This window comes from Myotis daubentonii, chromosome X, assembly GCF_963259705.1.
Source record: "Myotis daubentonii chromosome X, mMyoDau2.1, whole genome shotgun sequence".
In the NCBI taxonomy this organism is placed as follows: Eukaryota; Metazoa; Chordata; class Mammalia; order Chiroptera; family Vespertilionidae; genus Myotis; species Myotis daubentonii.
In genome coordinates this window covers 126,630,310-126,654,327 of record NC_081861.1, presented here as the reverse complement: position 1 = coordinate 126,654,327, position 24,018 = coordinate 126,630,310, and the positions used below count along the sequence as shown (strand labels likewise).

Genomic DNA, 24,018 nt, shown 5'->3' with positions numbered 1-24,018 from the left:
TCATTGATTGGTTGCCTCCTGCATGCCCCCTACTGGGGATCGAGCCCACAACCTGGGAAAGTGCTCTTGACCGGAATTGAATTCAGGACTCTTCAGTCTGCAGGCCGATGCTCTCTATCTACTGAACCAAACCAGGTAGGGCCACCATAGGCTAATTGATATAAATAAGAGTTCACTTCCTATAGCATCTCATCAAGGTTGTAACAAGACAATGTTATTTGAGGATCTGCTGTAATTGCTTTTGTAACTTCAAGGCCTAACACAGTGCTTTTCATAGTAGATACTTCATAAAAATTTCTAGAAATTAACCAGATGCCCCAATCACCACTATCCAGGAGGTGATATGTAAGCAGAACCACAGAGAATAAGGAGGAGCTTTCCAGGTAGAGGAGAGTAGAAAAGGGATATTGCATATGTCCAGTGATGAAACTAGCATGTTGCCTTCGAAGCAAGAGTCCAGAGAGCTGGGGAGGCTTTGAGGGGTTGGTTTGGGCTCAGGATGTATAAAGGAAAGGTTTTTAACATCCTTTCACCTCTTCCCTGGAGATACCTTTGAAGAAACAGCCAATCCTTCTCAAGTTGGATGTCTCTGCTGTGCCTCTGTTCTGAAAATCTGCCAGTGAAAATCACACATGGGTCATGATGATGTTAACCACCATTATGACTAACAGTTACCTTAAAATAACTATATTGTTTCCGTTTTACAGATGAGGAAGCTGAGGTTAAGTGACCTGCCTAAGGACACACCTATTAGAGGGAGCAGAGCTGAGATTCTAAACTAGGTGACCCTCATTTCTATGTCCTGTCTATTTCCCATACATGTCTCTGTATGGAAATGAGACACCTTTCAGACACTTCCCTGTTAGTTTGGAGACAGACAACTCTCCTTTAATTTTCAGGATTACCAAACCATCTTGGGTTGGTATTAGCTGCTTCTTTCTTTTTTTTTTTAAATATATTTTATTGATTTTTTACAGAGAGGAAGGGAGAGGGATAGAGAGTTAGAAACATCGATGAGAGAGAAACATCGACCAGCTGCCTCCTGCACACCCCCTACTGGGGATGTGCCCGCAACCAAGGTACATGCCCTTGACCAGAATCGAACCTGGGACCTTTCAGTCCGCAGGCCGACGCTCTATCCACTGAGCCAAACCGGTTAGGGCAACTGCTTATTTCTTGACTGCTTCTTATCCTCTTATATCATGTCTCCTGCCAGCCTGGTGGGAATAGGCCTCTCTTTCTGACTGAATGGCTTTGGGGACAGAGGCACTGACTCTGAAAGTTGGTTCAAAACTAGAGCAGTGAGATCCTCCAGAGGTTGTTCCAGAAATTGTGTTGGCCCTTGAGGGACAAGGAAGTAGGTGGCCAGGGCAGGGCCATTTGAGGGCTTGACATGGAGGCTGCCTATAGGGAAACGGAGTTGGAGTTCAAGGTGGAAAGGGGGCGTGAAGATGCAGTGATGTGCTGGGTCCCTCAAGTAACGGGCATGTCTTTCCAACTCCATGTGGAGTGAGATCACATGCATAGTTTGAAATCAACTCTAATTTTTGATGTGTCTGAGCATTAGGTGGCTGTAATTCAGTCATTATAGTCAGATCTGTTCCTGGCTTGGGAATAGTTACAACCTGGAAATCGGCAAATGCTACAGATCAAGTTTTTCTTGGCAAGCCAGTTGTCTAGCACAGTGGTCGGCAAACTCATTAGTCAACAGAGCCAAATATCAACAGTACAATTGAAATTTCTTTGAAGAGCCAAATTTTTAAACTTAAACTATATAGGTAGGTACATTGTTATTAACTTAATTAGGGTACTCCTAAGGCTTAGGAAGAGCCACACTCAAGGGGCCAAAGAGCCGCACGTGGCTCACGAGCCGCAGTTTGCCGACCACAGGTCTAGCACATCACTGGGTGATGGGTGCTGCAGACTTCCATCCCCTTCTGCCTCCCTTCAGTTCTTCCACCCACTCCTGACTTGAGGTTGTCTTAGATTCCATCTTATTTGGTCTGAGGAGCAAGAATGGGAGGGGGAGGCTGAGGAAAGATGAGGTCAGAGAAATTCGACTTGGGATCTTCTGTGTGTGTGTGTGCGCGCGCAACCCGTACTTTAGCAGCCTGGCCTAAAGCAGACTCTGGGAGCTTTTGCCAAGCCTCTGTGATCTTTTCTGTCCTCAATTTTATTTTCATATAAAGCATGCACAGTGTACATTAAAGTGAGATGACTCTTGTTGCACAGGTGCTCCTAGAGCAGCGGTTCTCAATCTGCGGGTTGCGACCCCTTTGGTGGTCAAATGACCCTTTCACAGGGGTCGCCTAAGACCATCCTGCATATCAGATATTTACATTATGATTCATAACAGTAGCAACATTACAGTTATGAAGTAGCAACGAAAATAATTTTATGGTTGGGTCACAACATGAGGAACGGTATTTAAAGGGCCAGAAGGTTGAGAACCACTGTCCTAGAGGCTTACCTGGAAAATGTGTTGTTCTGTGGACCTCTTATAGGGTTCAGCAATGCTGATGGTGATCTAGGGCCTCACTGTTCAAAGTATGGCCCATGGAGAGCAATATTGGCCTCGCCTGAGAGCTTGTTAGGAATACAGAATCTGGGATTTAGAAAGTCCTAGTTTAGCTGTGTGTGCAGAAAGATGAGGAGATGGAGTTTTCCTAGATCAGTGGTTCTCAAACCTGACAGTCATCAGAATACCCCCAGAGGGCTTGTTAAAACATACTGCTGAGCCCCACCCCACAGTTACTGATTCAGTTGCTCTGGGGCAGGCCCAGGAATTTTCTAACAAGTTCTCAGGTGATGCTGAAGTTGCTGGGTTAGGGACACAACTTGGGAATCACAGCCCTAGGCATACCTCTGAGCAGCCTCTAGGATTTAGGGAGATTTCTTTGGCTTTGAGAACCTTTGAGAAGAAACTGGTTCACCTTAGGGAGTATGACTGAGAGGAGCAAATGCAAGCTCTGGAATCTGAGGACCAAATGTTAGTCCCAGATTTGACACATCCTTGGAAGTCCCTTGACCTTTGACCTTTGTTTTCTTCATCTGAAAATGGAGATAATAATAATAACCACCCCATAACATCGGTAATGAGGATCAAAAAAGGTACTTTGCTTTAACCGGTTTGGCTCGGTGGGTAGAGCGTCGGCCTGCGGACTGATAGGTCCCAGGTTCGATTCCGGCCAAGGGCATGTACCTTGGTTGCGGGCACATCCCCAGTAGTAGGTGTGCAGGAGGCAGCTGATCAATGTTCCTCTCTCATTGATGTTTCTGACTCTCTATCCCTCTCCCTTCCGCTCTGTGAAAAATCAATAAAATATATATTTTTAATAAAAGGTACTTTATGATCTTTGAAATGAAATACAAATGTTAGTTGCCACTGATGTTAGTTGAGAACAAAGGGCAGCAGAAGCTTCTTTAAAAACATCTTCCTGGTCAGAGGCTTTGGGAAATGCTTTCCTGTTGCTCTGTTAGTGGCGGGTTCTCTCCTGAGGTGTTTTGCTTTTCTCCACTTTATTTCTTGTCATTTGGGGAAAGCACCATACTGCTGAAAATGCTTTTTGGAAAAAACAAAGATATTATTTGCTATTTTCAAGTGCTGTTGCTGAGTCTAATTTTTTTTTTCTTGGTGTATCTGAGCATTAGGTGGCAGTAATTCAGTCATTATGGTCAGATCTGCTCCTGGCTTGGTAATATTAGCACTCTGCAGCTGTGTGCTCCCCGAGTTCTGTCAGTGTATTTATCACACACTGGAGCAGCTCATCAGCACCATTGTCTTACTGTGCGAGCTTCCTGCATTCCATCTCCTGGCTTTTCCTCACACACTGTTCTTTCATCATACCTACAGATTTCTGCTTAAGTGCCTTTGTCAGAGTATTTTGGGGTCTCCGTGATTTGGTCTAGAATTTTTTTTCTGAATTATAGGCATTCATGCATCACGGTGTAGCATGGGGAAAAGCACACAGGCTTAGAGTTAGACAAACCCAAGTCTGGTCAAGCCTCCATCGTTTATTACACCAGTTCTATTTATGTTGGGTTCCACCCTAGAGATTTTGATGTAATTGGTGTGGAGGGGCCTGAACATCTGGATCTTTAAAACTCCCCAGGTGATTTTACTAAGTTGGAGACCCACTGACTATATAATAATGAGGAGTTACTTAATGGTTCTAGGCCTCAAGTTTCCTTGTATGTAAAATGGGTACAATAATATCTCTTCTATAGCAATTGCTGTGGGGATTCTAGAAAATGCCATATGATTTCAAGGGAGCTGGAAAGGCCCACACTTCTAAATCTTCAGTATGCTTCTACCACCATGTCTTTTCTACTGCCATCAGGCCCCTCCTAACAGTGTCCCTAGTTAATCTGGCTTATCACTGCTCCCTTGAGGGAATGTTTTTTGAATTCACATAGGATATCTGCTGGCCAGGGACCTTCTAATCTGTACCTATGGATCCGGCATAGCTGTCACACCCAACAAGCAGTATTCTAAGATTGAAGAACATACGGACTTTGTGTTAGGGTCAGGCTCTGCCCCATTGACATTCTCTACCCTGGACCCTGATTGTTGCCTGTGTCTCCCTTACTGCAGCTGGCCTTTTGTCTCCGAGAGTGATGACCCTGCTCACCATCCCCTCCAGACAAGCTATTCCTACATTATTTAGCTTGTCTACAGTTCATGTTCTTGCTTCACACCCCTGAGCCTTCCAGCCTTTGGGCACAGCCCAGGCCCTGTCCCTCTCATGGTGCTTACTCTCATCCCTCAGTTTGAGCTGTGAAGTGTCCGGCACATACTTTTGGATGCCAGTGTCTGCCAAAGCATTTTTTAAAATATATTTTATTGTTTTTTTACAGAGAGGAGGGGAGAGGGATAGAGAGTTAGAAACATTGATGAGAGAGAAATATCGATCATCTGCCTCCTGCACCCCCCCCCCCACTGGGGATATGCCCGCAACTAAGGTACATGCCCCCGATTGGATTCGAACCTAGGACCCTTCAGTCTGCAGGCCGACGCTCTATCCACTGAGCCAAACTGGTTAGGGCTGCCAAAACATTCTTGATGTGCTTGCCTCATTTCCCCTGCTCAGCTAAAAGCTTCAAGAGATCAATGACTATATCTTTCTTGCCTTTCCATCTCCCCAGTACCTAGAACTATTAGTACAATTCTAGGTGCCAAGAATGTGCTGATTGAGTGAAAGGAGGATCTCATATGTTCTTATTGTGTGTGCCTTCAATTCAGAAACCTGATTATATGAACAAGCTGAAATCTGAAGTCCTGTGTCCCCCAACTAGACTCTAAGTTCTCTGAATGTAGGCCCTGGATTCCTATTTCTTTACATTCCTCATGGCATCTGGAACAATACTTGGGCAGCAGTAAATGCTCAGTGAGCACTTCTTGTCTTGCTCAGGAGTAGGGATGTGAACTGAAAAGATCCAAGGGAATGATCTAAAACTACATATTTATTGTAGTAGCCTCAGAGCATGGATAAGGGCTAGACTTTACTGATAGGAACAGGGGCTTCTGAGAAGGAGTGCACATATCCCAATAATATCCACTGAATTCAAGAGAAAATCTGAAAACTTGTATATGCCTGGTTTTTTTGAAAAAAATAATTAGGTTTTATATTCTATATAGGTGGCCACAAACTCTGCATTTGATCGGTATGGCACACACAGGGCGTGGGGGTAGTGTCACCCGCAGTAGTTTGTTTTTATTAGATATATGGAAAATAATTTCAAACTATTTATATATATATATGTAGGTTTATAAATTGTATTATCTAGTTTATTCCCCTACCAAAAATGGACAAATGACTTTAAAAATTCTTGCGGAGAAACAGGAATTGAAGCCATTACTAGTAAAGTAAGCACAAGTGAGTGGCAAGAAAATGGCAGAAGCGCCTCTTTTTCTACTCAAGTTTGTCATCTTGGTTAGCCAGATGACAAGCTAAAAACAGTGGTGGTCTAACCAGATATGACAAGGCCATGGGCCAAAATGTTTTGAAATACCCAAGAAGACTATATGAAATAGGGATTTACAGCCACTGTCATTATAATCCTAATCCTATATGGATAATGTGTCTGGAAGGATTAACTAATGGTATTTGAAGAACTAATGATTTTTGAAAACATCTTTATTTCACTTTAACTTTCAAAATTTCTATTTCTGCATTTGTCAAAAACATTTGTAATATGTTAGTCCAATAGCTTATCTCTATGTAAATGAAAATAACTATACATATATTGGCTATATGCTGAAAAAACACTTTATTGCTAGGAGTGCACGTTTACTGGGTTAGAGTGCCAGGCAAATGAGAGCGTTCTTTTAAAAAAATATTTTTTAATATTTCAATTGCAGTTGACATACAATATTATATTAGTTTCAGATATTCAGCATAGTGATTAGACATTTATATAACTTACAAAGCAATCACCCCCGTAAATCTAGTACAAATGTGGGTTGTTCTTGATGGCCCAGTTATCATCATCATGTCACACTGCTCTCACATGACTGTCTGACTCAAGAGCTGTCTCAGGAATGTGTGTTATTAGTCACTGTGATAATGGCACAGCTGGGAGGAGATGGGTCATTAAAAATTCATCATCACTGTTGAGTTAGAAGTTAACTCAGGTCACACATCCTCTGAGGTCAAGGCATCTTTTGCTTATGGAAAAAGGCAACACTTGATAGAGTGTAATGGATTTTTAAGATATGTATTATGAGTATTACACGAGCATTTGGGTTTGTTTATATGTTTGGAAGTGAATAACAACAACAGAAATCTGGAATTTATAATTTTCCAAGTATGTTCTTAATTTATATTAACCTCACAATAACCGTGTAAGGTAGGAGTCATCCCCATTGTATGACAAAGGATGATAACATCAGCAAGGTTCTTAACCCAAGCTCACATGCCCAAGCTCACATATCTAGTAAGCATAGAACCAGGGTGCAATTCTAGATAATTGGTATTAGCCAATATATTGCTGTTTGTTCCAAAGATAAGAATTCATCTGCATTTTTATCAAGTCGCCTAATAATTCAAAGGTGTGGGTGTGGACAATTTCTAGACATGAAACACTGGGCAATAGTGGACTCCATGCCCTGAGAGGGAAAGCAAAATGTTCACAAATGAGGCCTGGAGATGGAATATTCATTTCATCTATCTGTAGTAGTTGGTGAAAAGCAAGCCAATTGTGGTTAAGTGTATTGACATTGTATCATCTTATGTCATTTTTCAAGTGAAAGTTCTGCAGCTTTTTTTTTTTTTTTTTAAATAAGCAAGAGATTCCTCCAAGGGGCTTTGCCAACAGTTTTCCCTAAGGTGTTTTGCAGAGCATCAGATAGCAACCTAAATATAATAAATGTGCATCTCTCTGTTAACAGGACCATTGCCAACTATTTGGTGTGGAGGATGGTTTATTCCAGAATTCCAAACCTTAGCAGGCGCTTTCAGTATAGGTGGCTGGAATTCTCAAGGGTAAGTTTTAAAAAGATTGCAATGTTACATCACTTGATAACTTTACATGCAGGAATAGTTTATATATTAGCTAATCCAATAAAAATCATCTTCAGGAATTGGACAGAGGGAGTTTTGCAGGCCAAGCTCTACTTTTTTTTCGTTTCTTTCTTTATTTTTATTGAGGTACATAGAGACTTAGAGTAAGGTGCAGTTATGGCCCTTTGCTATGACCTCAATATATATAGTTGATGAGGCTATGTAAAGATATTTAGGGCAATACTTGGGACATCACATTGTTTTCACACTCCATCTTTCGTCAATTTATTCCCATTTTTTCCCATGTGTTTTTTTTTTCTTTTAACTACTTTTATTGATTTTTTTGAGAGAGAGGAAAGGAGAAGGAGAAGGAAAAACATCGATGTGAGAGTGAAACGTTGATCGGTTGCCTCCTGCACTTTCCCTACCAGGAATCAAGCCTGCAACCCAGGCATGTACCCTGACTGGGAATGGAACTGGCAGACTTGGTGCAAGGGATTATGCCCAACCAAGTGACCCATACCGGCCAAGGGCCCCCAGTGTTTTTATTTTTTTGTGTTTTTTTTAAATTTTTTTTATTATTAGTTAAGGTTTTACAAATGTGTCCTCATCCCCCCCATTAACCCCCAACAAGGGCCCCCAGTGTTTTTAACTGGTTCTCTCTAATTATAGTTTTAATATTTCTTAGTGATGTATTTGTAACTATTTTCATTTTAGTATTCTGAATATTTAAAATGTGCATGGCATATGTATTAGATAGTAAAGTTTCATCCTTAATTTAGACATAGAGTTTCATCTTTAATTTTATCTTGATCTTCAACCTTAGAATCTCTCTTAACTCTGCTAGGCCAAAGAAGCCTAAATCTAGATTCCTGGGAGACCTCATTCAACTGTCTGAAACACTTTTTCTTCTCTGCCACTCTTATTCTCATTGGGGTTAACGCTTGTCTTTGTTTTAGAGGTTCTTTTTTTAATCCTCACCCTAGGATATTTTTCTGTTGATTTTTAGGAAGCGTAAGAGAGAGGGAAAAACAGAGAGAAACATCAATGTGAGAGAAACACATTGATCAGTTGCCTCCTGCACGTACCCTGACCAGGACCCGGCCCGGTGCGGGGAGGGGGAGCCTGCAACCAAGGTACCTGCCCTTGACCGGAATCAAACCTGGGACCCTTCAGTCTGCAGGCCGCAGCTCTATCCATTGAGCAAAACTGGCTAGGGATGTTTTGGAGGTTTTTGTCTGAATAATTCTCCCACCACTAGAGGACTTAAGAATTTTGTGGCTTTTTAAAAAAAGTAACATTTTAAGCCCTAGCTGGTTTGGCTCAGTGGATAGAGCATCGGCCTGTGAACTGGGGGGTCCCAGGTTTGATTCCAGTCAAGGGAACATGTCCAAGTTGCGGGCTTGATCCCCAGTGGGGGGCTTGCAGGAGGCAGCCGATCAATGATTCTCTTTCATCGTTGATGTTTCTATCTCTCTCTCCTTCTCCCTCTCTGAAATCAATACAAATATATTTTTAAAAAGTAACATTTTAAGAATTTAGTGACTTTAAAAAATATTTTTTCTCTGTATTTGAATGATGAATTCTATAAGCTGTGGTTTCATTTCACAAATGTTTTAGTTATTACAGAAACTGGTAAATACAGAAATTCTTAGTGGGTCATTACTCTTGAGGAGTAACACAGTTATTTTGAATATATTTTGGCCTTTCAAAGTCACTAGACTATTGAGCTTTATATAGAACAGCATAAAACAACTATATATATTGAGGTCATATCAAAGGATTAAACTACAAAACTAGCAGATTTCATATATATATGTATATATATTTAACTCCTATGGGTCACATAAAAGATGGTACCCAGCTGTTCTCTACCCCCACTGTGAAGAGTGTCAGAGAGAGAGGTATAAGAAGTAGAGTGTGAAAATTTTGAGGTTAGGTATGAGGGGATGTTTCTTGAGTGTAAAGTGCTAAATATAATATTGAATTGCCAGAGAAAGTTGTAGAGTCGTTCTCTCTAGAGGTTTTAAAAATAGATGCATTCCTTACTTCTGAGAGGGGTTGTGTGACCAGAGAGTAGAGGAAGAATAGATGAACTTAAACATTAATCCCATTTGCTTTGTGCCAACAACCTGGGTCTAACATTGTTCAAGGGACGCCTCCAGCCACCATTCTCAGGGCCTCCCTTCCTTACTGCCTGCCTTCACTTTACATTTTGAGTGCTCTGAACGCTCAACCTCCGAGTGCAATTAAATAATATTTATTTCTTTGCTTTCATCCCTAAGAGTAAACCTTTGAGCCTGCAAATCCTGTTTTGGAACCTCCTTACTTGTTTGTAAATATTTTCTTATAATGATTTAATTGGGACAGATGGGAAAAACATTTACATCTGGATTTTCCTTGGTTACCAGTGTGTTCTTTGTTATGACACAATGTAAATATGCTTCCTGCGCTGTTCATGGTGGGCCATGTTCTCCTGGTCTGCCTTGTGAGTTTCTGCCCAGAACAAGGAAACCCTCACTGGGCAGGAACTTGGATCCCCTATTGATTCTAGACCTTTCTTGGTGGAGCTTAAGTTCTCAGTGGATATTAAATATTCCCTGGACATTTGGATAGCATCCCGCCACATCCCTGTAAACTGCAGAAAAGCTATGCTTCTAGATCCTTTGTTTAATGGGATAAATTGGAAGGGATGGACAGTTACATTATTCCCACTGTCAAAATGTTTTTATTTGGTTTTAATCCTCACTTGAGGATATTTTTTCCATTGATTTTTAGAGAGAGTGGAAGGGAGAGGGAAATAGAAATATCGATGTGAGAGAAACATGGATTGGTTGCCTCCTGCACACCCCGACCAGGGCCCAGGCAGGGGAGGAGCCTGCAACCAAGGTACATGCCCTTGACTGGAATGGAACCCAGGACCTTTCAGTCCCCAGGCCGATGCTCTATCCACTGAGCCAAACTGGCTAGGGCTTTATTTCAATTTAAATATACCTGGGGACAAGCAGAATTTTTTCTTCATCTGATTTTACCTTTGGCTCTACTATCAGACTCATGTATATGGGTGGGATGTGCACTGTTTCATAGACTGTTTTCTTCAGGTTGTTGATTTTTTTTTTCAGCCATAGGTTTCATCCAAGTGAAACTAAATCTGGATTGATTGTCTCCCACAGGTAATCCAGGGGACGACAACTTTGTTGCCTCAATGGGACAAATGTGTAAACTTTATCGAAAGTGCCCTTCCTTATGTTGTTGGAAAAATGTTTGTGGATGTGCACTTCCAGGAAGATAAGAAGGAGATGGTAAGTGCTGCTCCCCAACTCAAAGCCAATGGCAGCTAACCAGATCTGACATGGATATGGCCAACAGCCTGCTATCAGTTTCATATTGACTAAAAACTCAAACACAGAATGTAATCATGAAAATGAAGAAATTTAGTACTGAGAAAAGTATGAAATCAAGCCACATAGAGTCAGAATTTCCCCTGGAGAAATTAAATGTGTGAAGTCTATGCTTAGGAAAAAAAGGGCCTAGATAATTTTATGATTGGATATTTGAACTATTGTAATTACAAAAGGTAGGGGTTTTTCCTGTCAGGACTCTCTGTTTTAGAGATGAGGAAGCCAGAGGCCCAGAGATGGAGTGATTTGCAATATATTTAACAATTTTATTTAACAATTTTTAAGTGGCTTAAAAATAAGATGCAGGTTTTTTTCTTCTCTCCTTATACTGTTTTCTAAAAAATAAAGGGGCGTGACACTTATCTCACAGAAAACACGTTGTGTCTATTTTGTTCATAAACTTAAAAAGAAACCCTTTATTTTGGAAATTTCTAAACATATGAAAGTGGAAAGAACTGTGTAATGAATTTCTAGGTACCTGTGGTCCCTGGCTGTTTGTAATTGATGCACTGGCATTAATGGCCCAGCCAAATACATTTAATAAGAGGTGAGGTTAAGTTTCATTTAGTCAGTCAAAAAAGATTTATTGAACACCTGCTATATGCTGAATATAGACACTGTTCTAGGCCATGGGATACATAAGAAAACAAAGCAGACCTCACTGAGTTGACATCCAAATGGAAGTGGGGTAGACAGTAGAAAACACAATGTATAAATTAACAGGTGTGTTAGAAGATGACAATAACTCTGGAAAAATGAGAAAGGAGCTAGGGTAAAGAGGAATCAGGCATGCCAGAAAGTGTGGGTGTATGGATTGTGTTGTAGGATTAAATAGGATGGTCAAGAAAAACCTCACTGTGAAGATGACATTAGTCACAGATGTGGAGGAGGCGAGAAATTAGGTATGGCAACTATCTGGGGGAACAGTGTTCTAGTCAGAAGGAACAGCAAAAGCTATAAGGCAGGGATGTGCCTGGAGAGATCTAGGAATAGCAGGGAGGTCCACAAGACTGGAGTGGGAGGAATGAAGGTGAGGGAAATAGACTCCGAGGTCAGAGCAGTAATAGGGATGATGGCATTTTGTAAGGCCTGTAGGTCATTGTAAGAATGTTGGCTCTACCCTGAGTGAAGTGGAGATCGAAGGCAGGCTTTTAAGCAGAGGCCTGATGTCACCTGACTTATGTTGAGAGGATCACCCTGGCGGTTTTGTTCAGAAGAGACTATAGGGCAGTGATGGCGAACTGGTGACACGCGAACTCATTTTTTTGGTTCATTTTTCTTTGTTAAATGGCATTTAAATATATAAAATAAATATCAAAAATATAAGTGTTTTACTATGGTTGCAAAGATCAAAAAATTTCTATAGGTGACACGGCACCACAGTTAAGTTAGGGTTTTTCAAAATGCTGACACGCCCAGCTCAAAAGGTTCGCCATCACTGCTCTAGGGCATCAAGGATAGAAGCAGGGAGGAGTTAGGAGACTGCTGGAGGCACTAGGCCAGAGATGAAAGTGGCTTGAACTAGGTGGTAGCAGTAGGAGTGTGAGAAGGGGGTGGATTCTGAATATATTCAGAAGTGTAGAGTTGATTGCTGACAGATCGGATGAGGGATCTGAGAGTAAGAGCTTTGAGTCTGATTAAGTGGAAGTATGGAGTTGTTAATAGATAAGGGGAATACTGTGGGAAGGCCAGGTTTGGAAGAGGAGATCAGGAGTTTAGTTTTGTCCCTGTCAAATTTGAGATTTATTAGACTTCCAAGTGAAGATGTCAAGGAGGCAGGAGGGTATATAAATTTTGAGTTTAGGACAGTATTTGAAGGTTGGTGGGGAGAGGAGAAGGTGTGAAATAGTTGTCCAGGGGAGTGGGAGAATGAGAAAACTGAGGAAATGCAGTATGGCTGCCTGGAGGCAGTAAAGGTCGAGGTGAGTTTGAAGTTCATACATTTAAAGAGATTCCTTACCTTGGCAGTACGTTCTTGTTCATCTGTTTCAGCTGCATTGGAGGAAGCTGTGTATTGTTTTAATATGTTTTTTTTTGTTTTTGTTTTTTTACTGATTTCAGAGAGGATGGGAGAGGGAGAGAAAGATAGAAACATCAATGATGAGAGAGAATCACTGATCGGCTGCCTCCTGCATGCCCCATACTGGGGATTGAGCCTGCAACCTGGGCATGTGCTCTTGACTGGAATTTAACCTGGGACCCTTCAGTCCTCAAGCTGACGCTCTATCCACTGAACCAAACAGGCTAGGGCTGTGAAGAAATATTTATTACAAAGGGCATGAAACAAAATATCTAGGCATGATTAACTAATGTAAGGGAGGAAAAAATGATTTCCCCCCTATCCTTTTAGGTTCTTGGCTAAGATCCCCCATAATCAAAGACCAGTTAATAGGAGAAAAATAAACAGAAGTTTAGTAACATGTACACCTCCTGTATACTAGTACATGGGAGAGACCCAGAAATATTAATTCCCGGAAATAGGCCAAAGCACCACCTTAAATACCATCCCCAGCTAAAGACAAAAGATGTTGGAGTGGGAGGGGCAGTTATGGGAGGTGACCAGGAAAAGCACAGTAAAGGAAGGTAAGGTTGTTGTGCCTTCTCTAGTGATAAGGGTTTCCGGAGACTTAGTCATCCTTTTCTTCATGGTACACAGAGGCAGACACCCTTATAATGGAGGTTTTTGTTGCAAACGTTAATTTCTCTCACAAAAAGGTAACTTCTCTATTTTTAGAGCTTCTCTTGTGTCTGGGGCCTCTCAAAACTAATCAGCCCCAAATAATTACTCTGACAAAGAGGCATATTTTGGGGTGGTATATTTTGCTCCCCTTCAGTAATAAGAGTACATTATAGTCAACCATATACAAATATATGAGCAGCTTGGATGCAGGTTGAATTTAAAGGCAAACAGCAGCTTGAATTTAGAGGCAAAGAGAAAAGAAAGTCTGTTATGCTATTTCACATGGTTGGTATTATGGGATGCTACATGATAATACCAACTGGTTGGTATTATGTGTTGATATGTAATGCATAACTATGTATTATGTGTTGAAGTTCGTTTTGGAATGCCATAAATCTAAATACGTTTACCTGGATTTTTGATGTCTTTTGATACTTTGGAGAATTAAGCCATGTTTGAGATTTTATATTTGAACCTACAAGTCCTCTTCTTGCAAATAATTCCACTGAAGAATTAATGTCTTATTTCAAAATACTCAATATTCCCATTGTGTGCTTTCTTTCACTCCTTGGTTGGAGTAAATGGGTTGAAATTTATCAGATAATCACAGTGGTAACATAACCTCTTGGAAGGATATAAAAACAATTAAGGGAAAATGGTTTTTTTTTAATATAGTGGAACTTTTTTGGCAGTAGAAGAATTTTAAGTAATATGAAAGGTATGTGGATTAATTTGTTTTTCTCAGTTTTGGTGTGAAAGTTTCATTTTCATGTGTTAGAGTGTGACATTCTAAAACAAAGTAGATTTTGGCATTCCTACCCCCCCCCTTATTTTGATGTACATGGCCATGGAGGTAGTGTGATAGTTAACAAAGATACTCATCTATTATGCATAAATTTATTTGCATCCCTTACGCTGAAGCTGTTTGCCTCAGGGAAAACTTAAATTGGAAACTTACATGAGAAATATCTGGCTTTTTATACCCTGCTACAGGGCTCCCATTCAAGAACTACCTGGAAGTACTGATTTATTTACATGAAAAATATTTTTTATTATGAGCTCCAGCCCAAAGGAAAACAGAAAGATCCCCAATGGGACAAATTCCAGAGACTCTAACTTAGAAGGAAGGCTGCCTTTGTTTTATTTACAAAAATCTGTTGTTAAGCAAATGAACACAGTCAGAAGGTTAAACTTCAGGTATTTCTCGAACTCTGACTTCTACAGGAATCACAGGAGGATCTCATTGCATTTAACAAGGATCTTTTTAACTTGGGTCTGGGGTAAGACCCAAGAATTTGCATCACAAGCTCCCAAGTGATGCTGATGTTGCAATTCTAGGGATCATACTTGGAGTAGCAAGGCTTTCACATCATTCATTTGCAGTTAACCACTAAAAAACCCTGTCCTGGTGATTCATGTGAGCAGGGCAGGCTGCTGAGTTGGACAGCAGTACTTCATTTATGAAAGTCCATTGCATTAATACAAGGAACCTCTTCAGTTTTCAGATCATTGAAACTTTTCCCTGGTTCAAATTGGTTTAAATGGACTGTCCCAAACCCTGTGTGAGGGCCTCCAGGCCCCCACACCTCCAAATATCTAGTTTTCCTTGGAAAACTGGTACCTAGGTTTCTCCAAGGGACTTCCTGCTTCTCAGTATTTCTGTTTCTATAGCCTCTTAATGACAGGGTTGCTTCTGGTTGGCACCCTTTATCATAGAGTTTGGGAGAGAGCATTTAAACAAGTAAATAATGTAAAAGTTATTAGTGTTATAGTTTATATACTTCATTTCATACTAAGTCTTTGAAACCCCATATGTATTTTATACTTGTAGCACATCTCAGTTTGGATTAGCCACATATCAATTGCCATGCATAGCTGTTATATTGGACATGTGGTTACCATATTGAACAGTGACCATCTAATGAATTGAAGAGGGATCTTGTGAGTTCAGTGTAGCAGAGCTCAGTCCCTGGGTGAGCAGGTGCTAGTAGCCAGGGCTGGGAAGGTGAGGTCCTTGGTTCCTGACCTGCCAGGTTTCATGGAGGACTCTAACATCAGCAGGGAAGGACTCAAACAATACCAGGATTCATGGCCTGGGAATAGGAGTGGGAGCCAAGCTGCTACTTGATGAGGATGTTTCAGGTTCTCTGGCATACCAGCTTAGAGGAGGAGAGGAATTCCAGACCCTACTCTGATGTAAGCATCTTGGAGGCTTGGTTCTTGTTGGATCAGGGACTGGGTTGGGTGGAGTCTGCATGTTAAAAGATGTTTAGTGTCTGGGAGTGCAAAGAACTCAATCAAAAGCCAGAGGATCCAAGCTCAAATACCCACACAGTCAATTAGGAACATTAACTAACATACATGAGCAAAGCTGGCTGGGTATCAGCAAAAACCAGGGCAAGTCCAGTGATGAATGGTAATTGTCTCTGGGGCTCAGTGTCTGGGACACAATAATGGTGGAGAGACATGCATGTGCTACCCACGATCCAGCTCTGGCTGTCTTCATGCAGATGCCCATCAAGGGTTGCAAGGATTCTGGAGTGTTTTTTTGTTTTGTTTTTTAGAAAAGTCAGAAATATGGATTTTTATGTGAAAACTCCCACATTTTATTTTATTTTGTTTAATTTTTTATTGTTTTATTGCTTAAAGTATTACAAAGAGTATTACATATGTCTCCTTTTTTTCCTGCCCTTGACAATCCCCTGGCCTCCCCTACCCCCCAGTGTCTTATGTCCATTGGTTATGCTTATATGCATGCATATAAGTCCTTCGGTTGATCTCTTACCCCCCTCCCGCCTGCCCCCCAGCCCTCCCTGGCCTTCCAGCTGCAGTTTGACAATCTGTTTGAGGCAGCTCTGCCTCTGTATCTATTATTGTTCATAAGTTTATAATGGTCTTTATTATCCATGAATGAGTGAGATCATGTGGTATTTATCTTTCTCTCTGACTGGCTTATTTCACTTAGCATAATGCTCTCCAGTTCTATCCATGCTGTTGCAAATAGTAAGAATTCCTTCTTTTTTACAGCAGCATAGTATTCCATTGTGTAGATGTACCACAGTTTTCTAATCCATTCATCTGCTGATGGGCACTTAGGCTGTTTCCAAATCTTAGCTATGGTGAATTGTGCTGCTATGAACATATGGGTGTATATATCCTTTCTGATTGGTGTTTCTGGTTTCTTGGGATATATTCCTAGAAGTGGGATCACAGGGTCAAAAAAACTCCCACATTTTAAATCTTGGTCAATACTTTGGAAGCCAAACTTAATATATCCTGGGGAATACAATGTTGTGCTTTTAAACACTAACATTCTCTCCCCAATCTTCAGAACTCCAAATCAGGACCTTGTATTTCAGAGAACTTCTTTAACTTTTTGTTATTTAGTTGAAGATCATGCATAATTTTACAATATAGCATATTAGCTGAATATTTAACACATTGTGTGGAAAGTTATACACAGAGTATGAAAGTGGGACTCCTTTAGTGAATCCACGATGCATTGTCACTGTAAATAGAGATGTTGCTCCAGTGCCACTGTGACACACCCTGTTCTGTATGTTCATGACCTCTACATGACTGGAGAGAGGATTAGGGAGGGGTATGTGTGTACATGGGGGGAAAAGGGATTTCTAAAGTTATTACTTGTAATTTTCCTCTTCCATTTCCTTTTTATTATTGAGAATTGATATCTGTAATATGTGAATAAATGCTCCCACATAGATATCCACATCCATGGAGGGCAGGTTAAGATTCCAGTGATGGCTGGGAAGGGATGGTCTCCAGGGGTCTAGTGTGACTGTGATGGTCAGGCTATAATGTTTTAAAAAATATGGCAGTGGCAATAAAGTAGTTAACTTTGACTGAGGTTTAACTGAATGTCTGGCACTCTTCTAAGTGCTTTCCATATGTTTACTCATTCAATCCTCACAATGGACCTATTACTGCTATTACTGCCTCCATTTTCCAGATGAGGAAATGGAGGTTCAGAGAGTAAATTTCCGGAGAACATACAGCCTAAAAATGGTTTTTGTAGGTTTTAAGCCAAGATGATCTAGCTTTAAGCCAGTGCTCTATTCCCTTGCTTCTCTCTAAACAAAAAACTAGAATTTTCACCATTTTCATGACTGGCATGGAGAGACCTGTCATAATGAGGAGACTCAGCAGCTTTTTTAATAATTAATTCACCTTTATCAGGATATTACTTATTCATATATTAATATATTATAAAAAGAAAAGACACATTTTTCTATTTCTTAGTATTTTAGAGATAGGAAACAGTTGGAATAGATTTTGCTTCTAGTATTTCAATATTTTAAAGACAAATACAGTTGAAATTTTAATCAATTCAAGTCTAACCAGTGGACATTGCATTTTTATGTTCCATAATTTTCAGAAGAAACAATAAGAAATAAGTTGGATATCAGAAAATTCATCTAAGAGCAACTTTCTAGGTATATTTTTTGGCTCAGTCCACACACTGAGTTCAATTTCCAGTATTTTCTACATATATCACTCTGAGGCGTGATCCTTGATATTTGGTATGGTGACCTAAGGCTCTGTAAGATTTTTCATCAAAAAGTCTTTTTAAAATGTTTACCATTCTTTAGTTACTAAGGCAAATGTGAAATTGTCCAAGAACAATTTTCTATTAAGTGTTGAAGCAAAAAACAACAACAACCAATCCACAGACAATCTTTCTGCTTTAACTGTCATTTCTAGAAAATTCAGTGAAATTGGAGCTCCCATTTAAACATTTTCACTGAAGCAAGTTATTAAACCATATTATTTTATTTCATGATAGTGTCCCAAACTACTTATCTTTATTCATATACTCAATTCAGCCAATAGGCATTTTTTCTTCTTCTTCTTTTTTTTTTTTTTGCTGTTCCCTCAAATTTTCTGTGTTTTTGTTATAGGGTGAACCCTGTTAAAGAAAAAATATTCTGATACTTGTTAAAATGCTAAGGAAGACTTTATTCAGGACTATTGCAAAAGGTATGAAGACTCTCACAGTAGGGGAGAGAGATTGGATTAAACAGCTGGGAATTTATGGCCAACCAGCATATTGAGGGGATCAATGGATGGAAAATTACTAAGAGGAGACATCAAGGATCAGGGGACTTTTGCTGAAGGCAGGCCAGAGTGCTCAGCTAGCAAGGGGGACAGGTTTTGAGGAGTTTGACCAAATAGATATGTATGCTTCTCAGTTATAAAGGGTGGAGGATTCTCTCTAAACTGACTTAATTAGGATTCTTGCTAAAACTGGGCTGTGCAGGCCTGGCAAGGACAGGATGGAGGCCAAGGTCAAGACCTAATAAAGAAGAGGGCTTAGCCCTAGCTGGTTTGGCTCAATGGATAGAGCATCGGCCTGTAGACTGAAGGGTCCCAGGTTCAATTTCAGTCAAGGGCACATGCCCGGTTGCGGGTTTGATCCCCACTAGGGGGTGTGCAGCAGGCAGCTGATCAGTGATTCTCTCTCATCACTGATGTTTCTATCTCTCTCTTCTCCCTTCCTCTCTCTGAAATCAATTAAAAATATTTTAAAAAAAGAAAAAGAAAAAAAGAAGAGGGATTAGAGCAGTGGTTCTCAACCTTCCTAATGCTGCGACCCTTTAATACAGTTCCTCATGTTGTGGTGACCCCCAACCATAAAATTATTTCCGTTGCTACTTCATAACTGTAATTTTGCTACTGTTATGAATCGTCATGTAAATATCTGATATGCAGGATGTATTTTCATTGTTACAAATTGAACATAATTAAAGCATAGTGATTAATCACAAAACAATATGTAATTATATATGTGTTTTCTGATGGTCTTAGGCGACCCCTGTGAAAAGGTCGTTTGACCCCCAAAGGGGTCGCTACCCAAGGGTTGGTGACCCACAGGTTGAGAACCGCTGGCTTAGAGGAATCTGGCTGAAGTTTAGTCAAGGAGAGAGTCTTTGTCAACCCTCAAATCAAAGCTAAAGTCACTGGTCTCTTATACATTAAAACATTCTGTATACAGAAGGTTAATCTAGTTATCGAGGAACATACCTTTTATTACACTTCAGATACAGACTTTACTGAGTGAAGAATTAAACCTTTACTTACTGTGTAAAACAATTCACTAATTTCTCCTGTACTCTCGTAGCTTATTCTTCTTTTCTCTTTATGGTAAAGACATTGTTCATGTCCTCAAGTAATGAAATAGATGACCTACAGTAGCTTCCAAGTTTCCGAGCTGCTCTGGTGAGCAATTCCTGTAGTAATTCTTATTCCAAGAACAGGTTTCTCCTCCCACCCCATACTGCTGCAGCTGGTGCCGAAGACTTAAGTACCCACATGGGTCCAATTGCAGTGGTGGAGTTTGAACTTGCAACCTCCATACACTAGGAGTCCACCTCATTAGTGAACCAAGATAATTGAATTGATGTCCTGCAATTAATATTCAAGTTCCCCCATTCCCCCACTCACTGTTTCTCTCAGTGGTTGAGGAAATGAGATGTAACTCTAACGTTGATGGCAGAAGTCACATGAAAGTCAGTGTCATTCATTATAGCAATGCTCTGATACAAGGGGTTCTTCGTTCCTTGCAGATGCTGGTACTCATGAGGGTTGGTCTCAGGATAGCCATTCTACACAAGTCATGCAAAGAAAGGATATCCTCTCTGGCACCAAGTGTGCCTGTTTCTGTGTGTCTAGTCAATGGTATCAGCTACAATGTCAAGATCAGTTTCTCTGAGATTTGAATTTTAAAGGTCTTTAAATATAGTTACATTGACATATAGAAGTCGCATCCTATTTTCTGCAAAGTTGCATTAGCATCTCATATCCCAGCTCTACTCTTATTAATTTGGGCAAGATAGTTAATCTCTTTGTACCTCTGTCTTCCTGTATAAATGGTACATGAGTTTCTGCTGCTAAAGTAATGCTGCATAATGATCAATCACAAAACCTCAGTGGGTTTTACCAATAAACAATTATTGCTGATACAGCTGGAGTCAGTTGGGTTCGCAGGGGCAACTCTGCTTATTTTGGCAGGCTTCTCGAGTGTCTGGGGGTTGGCTGGTCTAGGTTGGCTTCAGCAGAGGTGATCTGGATGACTCGGCTCTGCTCCAGTTGTCTTACTTCTTTCAGCCTGGCTAGCCTTGCCATGTTCTCATAGTGATAGCAGAGGTGCAAGTGAGCAAGTGAACGATTATAGCAATATACTGTAATGAAAGTTTTGTGAATATTCTCTCTCTCATCACCGATCTGATATGTAAGACAACTACTAAGTGACTAACGGGTGGGAAGCATACATAGTGTGGATCCGCTGGACAAAGGGATGATTCACATCCTGGGTGGGACAGCATAAGATTTCATCATGCTACTCAGAACAGCACACAAGTTAAAACGTATGAATTGTTTATTTCTGGAATTTTCTATTTAATATTTTTGGACTGTGGTTGACCACAGGTAACTGAAATCACAGAAAGGGAAACAGTGGATAAAGGGGGATTACTGCACCTACCTCATTGGTTTATGGTGAGGACCGAATGAGATAATTTTCATAGAAGGCTTTGCACAATGTCTGGTGCATGGTAAATGCCCAGTGAATGTTAGCTACTGTTATTACTGTGTGTCGTGCCTAAGATTAATCATATGGAAATAATTCATATCATCAAAGTCCTGGCATAAACTGTGATAACTCTTCTGCACTGAGATCTCATCTCTTTCTAATTTCTCTTAGAAAGAGTGAGAGTGAAGAAAAGAAAAAGTGAGAGCGAGGAAAGTGCCTGGGGTTTTTGCTGTTCCTAGTCCTCCGTACATGCCCATGTAGTAGTTTTCAGTTGGGGTAAAGATCCTTTTAATGCTAGTGCCTTGGCCACATTTCAGAACCTGCTATATCATTTAATGCTAAATCTGGCTCATAGGAGAGTCTCATGAAACTACTCAAGGAGTCAAATATAATTTCCATAACAGATCCAGGTTTCACAACTCTCTACTGACTAAATCTCATCACAAGAATGTAATCAGACCCCAAGTATGACAGTTCTTTTTAAGCAACCTTTGATAAAAAGACACCCAACAAATAGTTTAGAAATCTCATTGGAATTCTCTTGAAATAAGTGTGGATGCTACTCTTGCCTTATCCTTGAGTATGCTTCTACAATGACAACACATTTGGTCCACCTTTCTTGTTTGTTGTCTACATCTCTGACTAACATTGGACTCTGTTGCCTTTGCCACATAGAGTCTTGTCAAGCCTATCTGATCAGATCTGTGGACTGCGAAGACCCTGCACTGGAAATTCATTCACTGGAAGAAAGCATTTTTGCCCTCCAACAGAGCTGAATTTTTGAAGTGACCAGGAAGAATTATTTTGCTCGGGGGAGTTTACCCACAGCCCAAGGCCTGATCATTATGAGACCAGTTGACTTCTAAACCTTATTCTGGTCTTTATTCCATTCCCATTCAGATATGGAAAGTGGGAAACAGAAAAAGATGAGTTATGAAATTAGAATACAACCTATCTGTTCATATTCAGTAAATAGGATTTTACTCCTTATTTCCTTCACCCCAGTCTCAGGCTTTTTTAAGCAATGTATTTTTATTGATTTCAGAGAGGAAGGGAGAAGGAGAGAGAGAGATAGAAACATTAATGATGAGAGAGAATCATTGATCAGCTGCCTCCTGCACACCCACTACTGGGGATCGAGCCCACAACCAGGCATGTGTCCTTGACCCAGTCTCAGGCTTTTTGATAAAAGGACACACTAAACTTTTGCACCACCAAACTAACATGCTTTATAGCATGTCTGGGGCTCAAATAACTTGATATCCTTTTTCCTTTTGCCAACATGATTTTTCTTTTGCAAACTAGCTATGCAAGTTTGTTAATCCTGACAAACTGGTATGATTTGTTTTATTAGCTCGCTTGGCTGCTAGAAACCTCAGCATTTTCTAACTATCCTTAGTTTTTCTGAATTTACCACTTCTCCCACCTCAATATGGGTCTCTTCTTTACTTCTTATTTTAGTGCCATTATTACATCTTTATCAAGAATCAATTCAAACCCAGTTTATAAATAGAGTATGTAAATAATGAGTAAATGAATATTTAATATTTATTGGTACATTGATTTATTTAATGTCTCTATTTCTAGTAAATTGTCAGAAAGAAAACTTTTAGGGACTTCCCTCAGATTGTAGCCTATTTCTTCAGGGCAAGCCACATAAATTAATGATAATGATTTTCATTTTTCACATTCACTAGTCAAGTGGTTATAACTTAAGGAACATTGCCCTGATCAAGACAATGGGGATACTGGAGAATTTTTGTTGTTGTTGTTGTTGTTGTTGTTCCTCACCCGAGGATATTTTTTCCATTGATTTTTAGAAAGAGTGGAAGTAAGGGGGAGAGATAGAGAGAAACATCGACGTGAAAGAAACACATTGATTGGTTGCCTCCCATATGAGCATCAACCAATGCTGGGGATCGAGTCTGCAACTGAGATACATGCCCTTGACTGGAATCAAACCCGAGACCCTTTGGACTGCGGGCCAACACTCTAACCACTGAGAAAAACTGGCTAGGACAGGAGAATTTTTAATGTTAGGTTTTATTAAGATATTACTTATTATTTCTAAGTTATTAAAGAGGAAAATCTATTCAGCATTGTCTTATTTAAGAATTTCATTAAAATTACATTATTTTAAAATTAATACACATACTCAACCTTGAAGATTTTTCTTTTTCGTCTTTTTTAAGAACTCTATTGTAATTGGTAGGGTGTCCTCTGTGTTTCTACCAATTGCCAGTGGAAATGGGCTTCTTGGGGTACCATGAGGAAAAGATTTTATGGAGGCCCCCATAGGAGGATGTAGTATAGTGGAAAGTTTTATTTCTGTGGAATTAAACTCCTGCGTTTACCAGGTCCTACCTCCCTCCGTCCCGCCATAGAAAAAGCCCCATTTTGTCTTCATCAGGGCTAAGATCAAAGCCAATGCCCAGAGTCTCTGCTCCATATTTGCATAGTCCAGTCCAGCATCTGGCCAGGGTAGCTTATTTTCCCAGCTGTAGTCCATTGCATCTGGGCTTCTAGGGTCACGTGGCTATGGAGGGAGCATGGGCGAGTGCAAGGAAGCAGGAGTGAAACAAGAGGAACAAGAGAGAATTCCTTTGGGGATTATGTATTGCCAAATTTTCATGGGCTTGCAGTGGCTCCAGCCCCTCTGGACAATTGTTTTTGTTCCCAGGTTAGACTCTACGTCACCTCAACTTTATGGCACATGCGCTCATCTTCCCCTTTGTTGGACCCCTTCTTCCAGTGATCTGCAGGGAGTGTGAAATTGCAACTTCCTGGTGAAGCTGCCCAGACGGCCATGCTTATAATGTCTGCCTTCCCTTCACATCTGTTCTATTATTAATATGAATAACTAGCTAATTATAATGGTAACACTAT

General features: G+C 40.3%; 1 protein-coding gene across 1 annotated transcript in view; it reads left to right on the top strand.

Moving 5' to 3' along the window:
* PHEX (phosphate regulating endopeptidase X-linked) overlaps positions 1-24,018 on the top strand; it is a 195,036-nt gene that overhangs the window by 54,873 nt on the left and 116,145 nt on the right. The window contains exons 10-11 of the mRNA XM_059679129.1: positions 7,391-7,484; positions 10,676-10,804. Coding sequence (XP_059535112.1) covers positions 7,391-7,484; positions 10,676-10,804 — 223 coding nt within the window. The remainder of the gene's footprint in view (positions 1-7,390; positions 7,485-10,675; positions 10,805-24,018) is intronic.